We start from the raw sequence: 14,476 nt of genomic DNA, 5'->3' as shown, positions 1-14,476 counted from the left end.
TACAGCTGTTTATTATACTCTTCAGAGTCATTAGGCCTATAACCCACTCCTACTCTCAATTTTGGTTTCCCAGTGCTTGTATCACACCAAACTGACTCAACTCTACACTATCCAGCCATGTCGACTGGCTATACTTACTTGGATTTTGTGTTTCTTAACTAATAGCATAACCCCTCCTCCCTTCCTATCCTGTCTATCCTTTCTGTACACATTGTACTCCCCAAATTCCAGTTTTGCATTCCTTGTAACTGTGTGACACCACATCTCTGATATCCTAACAATATCTGCTTTTGATGTATTGACCAACACCTCAAATTCATCAAACTTTTTTACCACACTCCTAGCATTGGTGCACATGCAATTATACATGTACCTGTTCCTATTCTTAGCTACCCTAACACAGCTTACTTGTTCTGCAATGACTCCCAGCAGTCTCTGGAATCCCTTGCACCTTATTTTCCAGGCTGCTGTCATTCCAATATAAGCAGTGCAAGAATCATTTTCACCTCTGCCTGTGGCTAATGTTAATCTATTAGTCTCTGAATCTCCTCCAAGCTAGCAGTTTTCCGACCCACCTAACACTACCTCGATAGAATCTCTCCTGTTAACAAGCATATACCATGGTGAGAAAAATTCTACCCCATGAGCCTTGCACAGTCTCTTCAGGGCCGAATTGTTTGACAAAGCTCAGATCATATACTCTCTTCTATCGTGTCTGGGCAGAAATGCAAACACTTTCAAATTTAATCCTAACTTGTTTTCAACATTTACCTGCACTTGTTAAGTAAATCTGTAGATCTGCTCTTAATGTCGTTAGTGCCAACGTGTACTACAGTATCACTCTTTGTGCCCTTAAAAGATATCTGCTCTACAACATCACTTTTGTCCCTGTGAGACATACCCTGGTCATATTTGACCTGTCCTTTTTTGCACAATATATTTCCCTTCTCCCTTACAATAGAGTCACTGATAATAACTAGCTCCTGTGGGACCAGTGCATTCTGCCCTAAAGGTTACCGCTGTGTTGCCTGATGCACAAGAGTGAGCTCTGACATTGAGTTGGTCAGCTGAGAGTTTGATGGGCGCCCATATTAATTCATTCGATGGCATCTGCCCTACTCTTCAACTCTCATGGACTCTCATCAGAATGCTGAGTTGGTCCCTAATTTCTTGACACTCTCTGCCCCTAGCATGCACATCCTTGGCTAGATTATGTCTTGTTCCAGAAAGATCTGCAAACAATTCACAAGTCGCACATTTTTTTAGGCTGTGATGCATTGGAGAATCGACCCCTCGGTTCTCCCCTGAGCCACAGCACTCCCACTACTTTGTGTACGTTGCTTTGCTGCTCAAGTCTGGGGCATGATTTCCATTTAAGTGTAATTAATTATTAATGAAAATTAATAAAGTTAATAAATTTAATTGATTAAAGTCGACTATACAATACTATACTAAATTGATGCAGTGGTATGTATTCTGCTATATAGTTTTACATTGCACCTTAGCTATCAAGTTCAAGCTATACGAGCTATCAAGTTATGCTATACCGTAACGATCACAATTAGGCATATTTTGGCTCCAGTTGCCCTTGTGCCCTAAAATATCCATACCAATACCAACGATCGCAATGTTAAATTTTACTTTTAACTTATAACATTAACATGGGAAACTGCTACCAATGTTATGAAACTTAAAATTATGCCTTGTTTTTAATTATAAATAATTATAAACAAGCTTGAAAATTATTACTTAAACAAACTTAGGAAGTTCAAATTGTTTATAAAACTTTCTCACATGATCAAACAATTACTATTGTAATTGTTTGATCATGTGAAGTGTTTGACTCAAGTAAAGTGTTTGACTGGCCAGTTAAATATCGATAATATGTAATACCAAATTAATCATTAACTACAGTAGAGCATCGATAATCCAAACTAATTGGGACTAGGGGTAGTTCAGACTTCCAATTTGGTTCAAATTTTCGAACTTATCAAAAATATTGTTCTGGACACTATAAAAAAAAAGTTTAGTAAGTTTAGAAATAAAAATACTGCTTTAAAATCTGAGGGACCATCTAATTTTTTTGTTAAAATTCAATGCCTTTTCACACAACAAAGGTCCAGATATGGGTTCTCTTAAACTTCATCTGTATGTGAACCATAAATAAATGGCATCTTCAAGTGATTGGTCATTAGCAGTTCTCATAATTTCTCTCTCTATTTTTGCACCATCTGAATCACGTTTTGATGCAAAGTTTTAAATTTTTTCCTTGTTTTTAATGTCTGTTATGGTTAACTTCCCAACCTAATAAAATTTTGCTAACAAAGACCCGCTTTCTCCCTCTGAAAATCTGTTTAAAATTTCAATCTTCGATTCAGTGTCAGTGAACAGAAATATCAGATTACAAAGCGTCTTGAATAACAGATTACAGTGTTATGTTTGTTAGTACTGTATGTTTATTAATTAAGCTAGTATATAAGCGTAAATTTATTTTGCTAACCTGTGGATAATATACTTTCAATTTTCACATATCATTTAATTTTTTTAATTGGTAAAGGGAAAAAAGGCATAAATTTGTGCTTTATATCTCCTTTTTTATAGCCTGTAGATAATATCCCTCCGATTTTCACTTATTATAATTGCCATTTAATAGAATCAAAAATTTAATTCGCAAACATGATCACAGTAACCGGCGCTTACTGTAATTATTTTATGGCACCAGCATAAAAAATAAATAAATGCTGTGACTTGTTTGGATTTTCAACGCTCTACTGTATTTAGAAAAATGGTGTCTTTTTCATATAGGATATTATATTTTGAAGAATTTATTAAATATCAATAATATCATTCAGTAATATCCTTGTGATTTTTCCATTTCATTTATGGTTCCTATTAAATTTAGTAAACATTATTAATTTTAATAATATATTGAATATTGAAACCTATGTAAATTGTAGTTTCTAGGATTTTTGTACCATTATATATATATATATATATATATATATATATATATATATATATATATATATGTTCTAAAGAAAAAATATATAACAGTAATTTTTTAAAGGCAATGAATTACTTATGAGTATCACTGTATATATAGTAGCTGCTACTTTCAGGGGTTGAGGGATGCTAATTCTGTCTGTAAATGATTTCATAGATCTAGAAGCTATATTTTGAAGATATTAATAAATGTTTTCTTTCATTTCTAAAAGGAAAAAAGCTTGAACTTGTGCAACTACTGAAAGTCTTTAGAAATAGCTAAATTATATTACAATAAATGAAGAACATATTATATCTGTAACATCAAAATGAAACATTAATTTTTATCAGATGAGAAAACTTTCCTCTAGATATATATATGGCAATCTTCCACATAGGTTAAGTCAGAATATTATGTGGGCATACAATCGAATAAGGACAGTTAATAAAACACAGTTTTCCACATGAAGTATTTAGTTTGTTGGCTTGTAAGGATAAACTGATACAATTAGACTCAAAACAATCCCAATAACTAGATAAAATTGTCTATATTTGGGATTTCTATATTTAAATCTGACTTAAGGCCTTGGGTTTATCACTTGATGTTATGGGAGAAAGTAATTCCACTGTGTTATGGAACACTTACTACCAAGGTAGAAAGTGTGAATATCACCCATTGTTTATTGTTAAATTTTATGTAGTTTAAAGTCATTCTTTCACTGAAGAAGTGGGACAGGAATTAGATTCTCATGTTATCATTCACTACTTGTTGCCACTAGTTTGATGATTTCCAGTAGAAATAAAGTTCTTTAACTCTTTCCAAAGCTCTGTAGAGTTAGTTTTTCATAAGATTTTATTTACTTTTTTTTATTGCATTTATGTACAGAGCATTTAAAAATAAATGCTGTGTACATAAATGCTTTTAAATATTAATTGGTTCTTATTTTGGCTTGCCCAATATTAAAGTGAAATTATTTCAAAAATGAAAAAAAAAAAAAAAAACCATGAAATCAGATTGTTAATTAAAATGTTTAAAATTTTTTGAAATAATTGTAAAAAAAGTATCAAAAATTGTAAAAAAAACTCATCATTACTCCTTTTTTGATGTAATACTACCTTTTACATCTGTTTATGTATATCACTTGATTCACTTTCCTCAACTTTTGGGTCTGAATTCCAAAGATTTAGGCTTTCATAAGTCAAAATCAGCCAACAGTGACTGACAGGCACAATCTCTTTTTCAAATTTTAAAATTATTTTTGTGCTTCCATAATTATTTAGAACACATAAGAAATGACAGCACTTACTGGGAGATCTGTAATGTATGTTGAAATGTTATTTGTAACATAGCTGAACTACTCTTGAACAAATTCTTGCGTGCGTTATATGCATGCACACACAACAGGAACACTAGAAATAGAAGAACTCTTTATTGCATACAAAACGCACATGCCGTACACAATACCCTTCACGGCCAAAAGCCAGGGGTTGACACAGAAATGTTGCACACAGAAGAGTGCTATTTCCAAGAATAAAATAAAGTACTTTATTATCGATGTATAACAGTCTCTCTCTCTCTCTCTCTCTCTCTCTCTCTCTCTCTCTCTCTCTCTCTCTCATTAAGTTGTCTTGTGGAATAAAGACAGTATTAAAAAAACTGAAATCTGCAAGCTATTTTTTTTTTTTTATTATTATTATTTTTAATAATTCAAAAAGGCTGTGTTTTTTTTTTTTTTTTCGTTATTTTAGATCGATATAATAATTGCCACTTCATTTTATAGTTTATTGTTGGAGAAGATGGAATTGTTGGTCTCACTTATGAACATAGTCCATCAGAAGGTCCACCTGTTGCCAATATGATGGATCATATAGTAAAGTACATGTAAGTATTTGCTTCTCACCACTTATAATTAATTTGAAATCTTTTATAAAGTGTTTTTTGATAGTTTAATGCTTGTCTTTAATTTAAAACAAAAGAACTTAATTATTTTGTACCAATTAGTGTTGTTCTACTTCACTTCAGTGTCATTGATTATATTCTGTTAATAAGGCTTGTTGTATTTATTTTGTCTGTACAAATTAGAATTCCTATTTTAACAGTAATATCTTTGTGGCACATGTGCATATTATGTAGTTTTCTACAGAAGGTGTTTTCAGTGACTAATTTGCATGTTTTGGGGAAAACATACAAATTAATCCTGAAAAACCTAGAATGACCATGGAAAAACCTGTTCCTCCTGTCTGGGAATAGCCACCTACAGTTCCAGTTGAAGACTTCAGATTATGGGCATTATGAGTTATGAGGAACTTCAATTTTTCTCCATCAGCACTACAATTGTGTGTTGAGTTTGTTCTCTCTCTCTCTCTCTCTCTCTCTCTCTCTCTCTCTCTCTCTCTCTCTCTCTCTCTCTCTCTCTCTCTCTCTCTCTCTCTTTTTAAGACTGCTTGGTTAGAGGTGTCTGTAAATCAGATCTGTGTTATATATAATGAATATATATATTTATTCTCACAGTATTTCATTATTATTGCTGCTTTTATTACAGTTAGAAGTTCATTTAACTTAAAATCTTGAATGAAGAACAAACAAGGAAGATGTTAAAACTAATTTTCAGTTGCAAACAGTGATAAAAGGCACACTCAGATGTGTTGTCTTGCTCACCAGACATTTCTGATTTATAACCGACTAGCACTGATGTCAGATAAATTGAAAACTTCCTTTTTTTGTTTAACTTTAATTCAATAGTAGTGCCCTGCCATAGAAATTTTTTTAAAAATTTGCAAAGTATGCCTTGTATATCAGTTTTTCTCAGTGTTAGTACAATAGTGTATACACAACAACTGTGGTTAGGAGGATTCAGGTACCCATACCTGAATCCTCCCTATATAACAAGAAGGCAGTTTTAACTCAGCAGTAGTAGTTCCCTGTTTTAAAACATGAGTGGTCTATCATGTAGCCTAATAGGCCCCAAATTTTAACTTTAATATTTGAAAAAAAAAAAAAAAAAAAAAGTATTTGGATGCTTATTTCTTTATTCTTTTAATAATAATTAAAAATTTTGCAAATATGTATTTTGCAAATACTAAATATACATTATAATGAATATTTAAGGGCATCAGCACAACTTGTCTATCTTGTCACAGATTGGGTGTCACAGCTAACAACTGAACCAGGTTCCACTCCTGTCAGGGGGAAAAAAAAAAGTATGATTATATTTGGTGCCGGAACACCAGTGCTAGAATTGGAAGATTTAAAAAACATTGTCTGGTTTGACAAATTCTGGTTCCTGCTGTTTTGTGGCAATGAGAGAACCAGAATATGATGAAAACAGCACAAGTCCATGGACCCATCCCACCAAGTGTCAACAGTGAAGGCTGGTGGTGGTGGCAGTGTAATAATGCATGGGGTGTTTTTGTGGTGTACATTGGATCCCCTGATACCAGTGCATAATGAAAACACTCCCTACATCATTGCACTGCCACCAGCATGCATTGTAATATGATGTGATCAGGTACATCCCTTTAGGCTGCAGATTATCCATCTGGGAATGGGCTCTTCCAACAGGATAATGTTCCATGTTACAGAGCCAGAATTGTACAGAGCTAGTTACAGGAACTTGAAAGTGAATTCAGCCTACTGCAGTGGCCTTCCCAGCAACCAGATCCATAATCATCTGTTGTGGACCAGCATGCTTTTTATGCCTTGTTGCGTTCATGCCACAACGATTACAGACTGTTCTGAGGGCTGAAAGGCAACCTACTCGCTGTTAGGCAGGTGTATCTAGTAAAGTGTATAGGCATCCTGGGAATGCAAACTAAATAAATTTAAAAAATGCATAATTTTTTTAAAATTTAGTTTGCATTCCCAGCATTTTAGCACCTTACCAAAAGGATATGTAGCAAAAATTAAATTTCTATATTTAGAACTGTGTTTTTGAATCTGAATATTTATTTGGCTATTTATTTATTAAAGAACAATAATTTTTCTTTCAAAGTGCACTTTTATTTATAGGGAAGAGACAAAGGGAAACATGTGGCTGCCATCTGCACAAATCACTTCTCCCAAAAAATTAAGATTTGTCCTTTCTGCTGATACACTATCAGATATCGAAGAAGCAGAAAGAGATTTAGATGTGTATGTATAATTATTTTTGCTTATAGTTTATTTTATTTTGCTTATTTGTTGTAATATAGTAAATATAAATAAAACTCAACTTATATTTAAAGCTGGCTATGTTAAAATCTACATAAGTCCAATTTCAGAAATATATACCATGCATGCAATGAAGGATAGATGAATTTTAACTTGAAATTTAAGATCCTGGTGAAAAAACAAATCCTTAATGTCATTTTCAACAAATTGTACCTGATAGGTAGAAAGATGTCCTTGAGGCTGTCACAGAATTCTCTTAGGCATGACAAGCTAGAGCTTGATACCTGGGAGTCTAAAACACTGATATTCAAGGGACATGGGATATTCAAGTGACACTGATATTCAAGTGATGGGAACTGATATTCAAGTGAACACTTAGTAAAATGGATTGAATTTTGGGAAAGTCCAGTCATTCTATGACAACAAAATTCTCTACTTGAAACTTCACGATGGTGGGAACATAATAACCCTGAATATAACTCCTATATGCAGGTCCTGAAATACAGCACCTGTTGTACTGGAGGTGACCACTTAGGTGTGAATTAACATAAGCAGAGGTCGAGGTGTGGTATCCACATTACACAGAGGAATGCCACCCCCCTCTATGTTACCAGGCAGTAATAGGCAGTAGATGACACTCATCAGCTGGTGCAATACCACCACCTTGCTTATTGGAGGCATGAAGTGGTGAAACCCGTGTTTAGTTTCCAGAGAAAAAGCACTGGCAACCTCCCAAATTTCTTCCATTATGCTTTTGATTGATGTCTTTTGAAGTTATGATGGACATCATGTCCATCATAACCTCAAAAGACATGGAGAGATCCAGTCTTCCTTACATTTCACAGTGCAGCTCTATACTGACTGGGTGGGAGGGAATTCAGAATTCATGTAGTGTGTATGTGGAGGCATTTTCAAGGCCATGTCATGTCAAGGAGCTGGATATATTCTTGCTGTGTATGTCATAACCAAAAATCTGATTACTCCATACAACATTTCCTCCCCACCTTTTTTTTACTCCAGAATACATCATGGATAGTCAAACTAATAGAAAAAACTTATCTTCAAAAAAGGTCCAAAAACATTCTCATTCATTTCACAAATACACTTTATCTCAGCTCCAAACTCAATGATGTACATTTTCATTTATAGTCTTCCAAGTCCCCCTATTGCTTCTTCTGACAGAATCCCACTTATCGGTTGATTCAACCACTACTCATCTCAGTTGTCTTAATTATTTGCTGTACAATTATTTTTGCTTCAAAGGTGGTACCTGTGCATATGTCTGCTCTGGTATTCACTGTTCAGAAACTTAGTAATTTTGAATCTCCTCTTTTTGATCTTCCTTGCCTTAAAATCTCTCTACCCCATTCTGTAAAATTCATCTATTGCCTCTATCATTCTCCCAACTCCAATAATCACTTGGAACTCTTTGACTTCCTTTTTTTGAAACTTGACTTTTTTCCCGTCCAACTTTCCTAATAGTGAGATAATTTTCCTTGGTGATTTTAATGTTCACAACTCCAGCTGGTTGAGATGCTGAAGCTTTTGCAGTTACTCATGACCTCACACAGATTGTTCATTTTCCTACCAGAATATCTGAAAATCCTAACCAGACAGCCAACACTCATGATCTTTTTCTTACAAACAACTCTTCCAAGTACACAGGTCAGATGAGTGGTCCACTGGACACTTCAGTTCACACCTTAGTGATGGTTTCTTCTCCAGTGGAGCCTTTCTCTCGTGGCCATTCTCAACCTCATGTTGTTTGGCATTACAAGAATGCAAAATTGGGATGATCTGTGAGATTTCTGTCCTTCTTTTTCTTGGTTGGATTACCGTTTTAAATCTTCTGATGTCGTTGTTTGCACAGATTGTGTCAGTGAAATTATCCTTGTAGGATGAAATCCTTTATTCCACATTCCACCATAAAATCTTGTCCTTTATTTAAACTTTGGTTTCCCAATAAATGTGCTAAGCTTGTTCAGCATAAGAATGTTGCATATCGCAATTGGCTTGCATCCAAATCTCCAGATTCATTTTTTTCTGCCTACACCAAAACTTGCAACAATTGTAAAGCACTTATTAACAAGTCCAAACTATATTTTGAACAGGCTTCTCGTCGCTTACCAAAGCTATTACAACTTTTGCCCATCTGTTAAAAGCTGATGATTTTATTGCCACCTTAGCTAAGGGTAAAGCTAACCTTCTTGCATCCTACTTTTTTTCTAACTTTTTATTGACGATCTTGATAAACCACCTCCTACCATTCCCAGTACACTCCATTCAGTGCCTCCTATGGTCTTCCATCAAAAGGATATCACAAGAATTTTAAACAATCTTGATGCCAAGAAAGCTTGAAGTCCTGATGGTATTTCTTTACTTGTTTTCAAAACCTGTGCTCCGGAGCTTACTCCCATTCTGTGTCGCCTTTTTACACCTTTGGCATTTTTTCCTTCTGCTTGGAAATCTGCTCATATCCAGCCAGTTATAAAATGGTAACAAATTCCTCCCATCCAATTATTGTCCCATTGCACTTACTTCTACTCGCAAAGTAATGGAAACATCTATTAACTCCCAACTCCTAAACTATCTAGAAACCTTCCATCTGATCAATGATCACCAATAACTATTCCATAGTTATTGGTGGAATTTATACTGGCTTTTGTTAACTATCCATTCATTTGAAAAGTTTAGTGAAACTCAAGCAGTTGCTGTTGGCATTTCAAAGGCCTTTGATTATGTTTTTTTTGCATAAAGGTATTTTAAATAAGCTTCCATCTGATGGAATGCCGACTGTTTTCCATAACTGGATATTCAGTTTTCTCTCTGACTGCTCTTTGGGCAATGGTAGACAGCTCTCTGTCTTCTAACTTCTCCACTGATGCTTGCGTTTCCCCAAGGTTTCTTTCTCCGACTGTTTTCCTTGTATATTAATAACCTTCTGCTGACTGGAAATTTTATCCATAGTTTTGCTGATGATAGCACACTACATTCCACTTTCCAGTTTGAGAAACCTTGCCCTGCAAAATCAGCTTCAATTTCTTATTCCTTAAATGCTGATCTTCAGGTAGTTCTCCGTTGGGGCAAAGATAACTTAGTTAATTCAATCCTTCTAAAACTGAGTTCTGTCTTATATGTCACAAAAAGGATTCTTTTGGTCCTATGCTTATCTTTGATGATGGAAGATAATGGAGAACGATGGAGGCAACAGATGAATTTGACAGAATGGGGTAGAGAGATTTCTAAACAGCTACTCCCTCTGCACAAATTTCAAATCTGCCCTACATGGAATATTGTTTCCACATCTGGGGGTTGCACTCCCATAACCTCTCTCAGGTTTCTAGATTATTCAAAAGATAGCAGCAAGGTGGTAGATGACTTTCATCAACTGGTGAAATACCACCACTTTGCTTATTGGAGGCTTGAAGTGGTGAAACCCATGTTTAGTCTCTAGAGCAAAGTTTCCAGCATCCTCCTAACCTCTCTCAGGTTTCTAGATTATTCAAAAGATAGCAGCAAGGTGGTAGATGACTTTCATCAACTGGTGAAATACCACCACTTTGCTTATTGGAGGCTTGAAGTGGTGAAACCCATGTTTAGTCTCTAGAGCAAAGTTTCCAGCATCCTCCTCTTCCTCTCCCCCGTACTTCTCCTTCAACCCATGCACGGTACTAAGTACTTTTGATACCTTTCGTGTTTGGGGTTTTCATAAAAAAAAAAAAAAAAAAAAAAAAAAGTTAGGTTAATTAATGAACCATCTCTTACAGTCTCTCCACTCGCTGTCTCATATAGATGTTATCTTTCTGCAGCATGCCTTTTCTAAAGATCCGCGGGCACTGTTCTTCTGAATTGGCTTCTGTAATTCCCGCTCTTTCTTCCAAACCACTTTGAACGCATGCTGCAACCAGTCAGCTTCCTTTTACCATCCACCTTCAAATTCCTTTTTCTTGAACAGTCTCCCTTCACACCTATTTCATGAAAATTACAATCTACAGAAATTCAGGTCTGATTCCAACAGGTACCTTCTTTCATCTTCTCAATCTTCAGCCCATGCATGGTACTAAGTACTGTAGGTTCTAATACTTTTTGTTTGAGATATTCATTAAAATTTAAAAAATTATAAAAAAAAGATAAAAGGTAGCTGAAAAAAATTTATTTTTTCCGAAAATTTTTTTAGTTACTTAATCACTATTACTAATTAACTAAAAAGTTTACAATTAGAATAATAGCACTTCTTGTTATTTAATTTTAATACTGAATTTCAGGAAATTCAGTAGCATTTAGCTGAAAAATTTTATAAAATTAGTTGAACTGACAAGAAAAGCCTTAAATATTCCAAGCCACCATGCAGACATTTTTGGCAACGTCCTTTTATAGTAATGCTCCCAAATTGCTAACTAACCTTGTTAGTTTTCACTAAACCTTTTACAGCAGATTTCATTGTTCCTGAAATGGGATGCCAATATTTATATATAGTACTTAGGATGTGACCCTAACCAAATTTTATGCAGTGGAATGATTGCCCTCTTTGTCCCTGCTGCTCATGCACAGCACATGAATTTTGGTAGTAGTGATGCATGCTATACATAAAAACACCACATGCTATTGTAGCAGCCTGCTTACACCATTGAGAAAACTTTATTGTTGCACATTTAACCTTAAGTCTTTTTTCTTTGCCAACTTTTTTTTTTCTTTTTTCTTAAGTTTGTTGCTTCCCAAATAATAAGATTATCTGGGCTTACTAATACAACAATATAGAGCCTTATATTTTCCACTATTTGTAAAAATAATAAGAGAAGTTTACCTCAATATAGTACATAGAACACTTCTGTATGATACTCTCCAGAAATTAAAATGAAAAAATCGAAAATCTTACATTACAGTAACAAATAACACGAGTTTACAAATTTAAGTTTGTTCACTGGGGATTTGAATTTCAATAAGTATGTTGCTGTGATTTCAAATATGACTTAGATTTTTTTTCTATCACATCCAGATACATCACGATTTAAGAAATAAAAAGTATTGTTTTTTACGAAAGTATATAACTTTATTGTATTTAATAATGACAAATTGATAGGATTACATTTTCATATATCAAAAAAAACGTAAATATTAACAAGTATTAATCAAAATGCTGAAACTTTCATTAATCAGACCTTCGTCTCTTTGTTTGAAAAGAATGTTTAATTGTTTTTCTTTTATGTACAGTTCCAGGGTTTTCTCTTTTTAAACACCAGCAGTAGTCGGCCATCATGCTTGTATTCCACCTTCCCTGGTACCTCTGCTCCATTTCCTTTATGTCCTGATGGAATCTCTCCCCTTGTTCTTCTCTCATCTGTGCAAGATTTTCCAGAAAAAAATCAAGATGGGCATGCAAAAAGTGAATTTTGATGCTCATATTGCAGCTTTTCAAGCATATTTTGAACAATTTTCTCATAATCCTGTGATTTATGATTTCCTAGAAAGTTTTCCATTACACTTTTAAAAGCAATCCAGGCTTCCCTTTCAACGTCAGTCACAGTAGTTTCAAACTGACCATCTAAAACCAACTTTCTAATTTGGGGACCAATGAAGATAGCCTCCTGAAGATACCAATGAAGATACTCATCAGATAAACCGGGAAATTTACTGCAAAGTTACTTAAAGCAGTTGCCATCCTTATTCAATGCTTTAACAAATTGCTTCATTATGCCTAACTTGATATGCAATGGAGGTAAAAGTATTTTATCTGGCTTCACCAAATTTTTGTACAGAATATTTTTTGACCCTGGTGTAAGATTGTGCCTCCGAGGCCACTGCTTCTTTGTCCAATGCAACGCTTTAGCTCTGCTATCCCATTCACAAATAAAGCATGGCATTTTAGTGTACCCACCCTGTTGCCCCCAACAACATACATAACACTTTTAAGTCTCCACATAGTTGCCATTTGTGATCTTGATATTTAATTTTCTCCAGAAGCAACTTTAGATTGTCATAAGTTTCTTTTAAGTAGACTGAATGAGCAACTGGCACAGATGTGTACTTATCTCCATTATACAAGAGAACACCTTTTAAACTAGTCTTAGAAGAGTCTATAAATAGTCTCCGTTCACTAGGAACATATGATGAGCTCCTAAGGCACTTATTAAACCAGCGATATCACTGCAATGTATGATAGGACCTTCTTGTGAAAAATACTGTATAAACTCCCTTTCACGATTTCTGTACCTGGAGCAAGTAAGTTCTTTGCTTGAAGTCTGAATCCCAGAATTTCAGCAGCATACTTTGGAAGACCTAAGTCCCTTACTAAATCATTCAGTTCGACTTGCGTGAATTGCTGTGGCATTAAAATATTTTCTAGTTGATAACATTCCTCTTCACTAACCTCTTTAGCTTCTGCTTCGGTGGAAGAAGATGTGGATTCCAAAGTTTCTGGTGGAGGTTTTACAGGCAGATCAGGTCCATGCGGAACCAGTCTTATGGCTGACGGTAGATCTGGATATTTGATATCCTTTTTATTTTTTGAATTGTAACCTTTAACATACACAAAAGTAACATTTGGCATGGCTTACTGGCTCGCGCCACACCATAGGAATAGCAAATGGCAGGCACACCTTTTTTCCTTCTCCATTTTCTAAGATGTTCGACACATATATGGCATACTTTATGCAGTGCCCACAATTTATCCTGATCGCCTAGTTTTATGTCAAAGTATGCATAATACGATTTTTTTACAAAATGGTAATATTTCGCCTCTGCTTTTCAGGAACAAAACAACCACAAAATATGTCGGGACTGTTTATACACTTTCTGGTTGCTATAGTAAAAGAAAACTAACACAAATGAGAGCTCACAACAGTTTTTACAGGAGTACTGTGACCGCATAAGGGATGTGCCACTTATATAGGCTCTGCGGTTTGAGTGGACTGTACAAACAAGTGAGTGCATGCTCACACAAGTTTAACCTGTAACTACACACAGGGGCCTCCCAGACTCCAAATAAATAAAATTCTGAGAATCAGATGGCCCGGAAGAGCAGGGTGGGGGGCTGTCTACCTTCCTGGGTCAAGGTCGGCTACCTTGCAGTGTGTGTGTGTGTGTGTGTGTGTGTGTGTGTGTGTGTGTGTGTGTGTGTGTGTGTGTGTGTGTGTGTGTGTGTAGTTATGGGTTAAACATGCACAATGCTGTATTTGAGGCAAAGATTTGATATTGATTATGAATATAGGGATATAAAACTTGTAAACCATTGCAGAAGCTATAGTTATGTACACATTTACATATAATACTTAGGAATCACATTATTTTGTTAATGAATTGTGAAAAATCTTTACGTGATAGAAACAAACAGACTTCAGTTTAGTA

General features: G+C 34.9%; 1 protein-coding gene across 1 annotated transcript in view; it reads left to right on the top strand.

The window, feature by feature from the left end:
• The window catches only part of LOC150087760 (carnitine O-acetyltransferase-like), a 75,158-nt gene that overhangs the window by 51,268 nt on the left and 9,414 nt on the right, over nt 1-14,476 (top strand). Inside the window, exons 9-10 of the mRNA XM_090369190.1 lie at nt 4,764-4,864; nt 6,992-7,114. Of these exons, the coding sequence (XP_090225316.1) occupies nt 4,764-4,864; nt 6,992-7,114 (224 nt within the window). The remainder of the gene's footprint in view (nt 1-4,763; nt 4,865-6,991; nt 7,115-14,476) is intronic.

This window comes from Mastigoproctus giganteus, chromosome 3, assembly GCF_048544385.1.
Source record: "Mastigoproctus giganteus isolate SK-2022 chromosome 3, ASM4854438v1, whole genome shotgun sequence".
Taxonomy (NCBI): Eukaryota; Metazoa; Arthropoda; class Arachnida; order Uropygi; family Thelyphonidae; genus Mastigoproctus; species Mastigoproctus giganteus.
The sequence above is the reverse complement of the archived record's forward strand: the minus strand, read 5'-3'. Positions and strand labels throughout refer to the sequence as shown.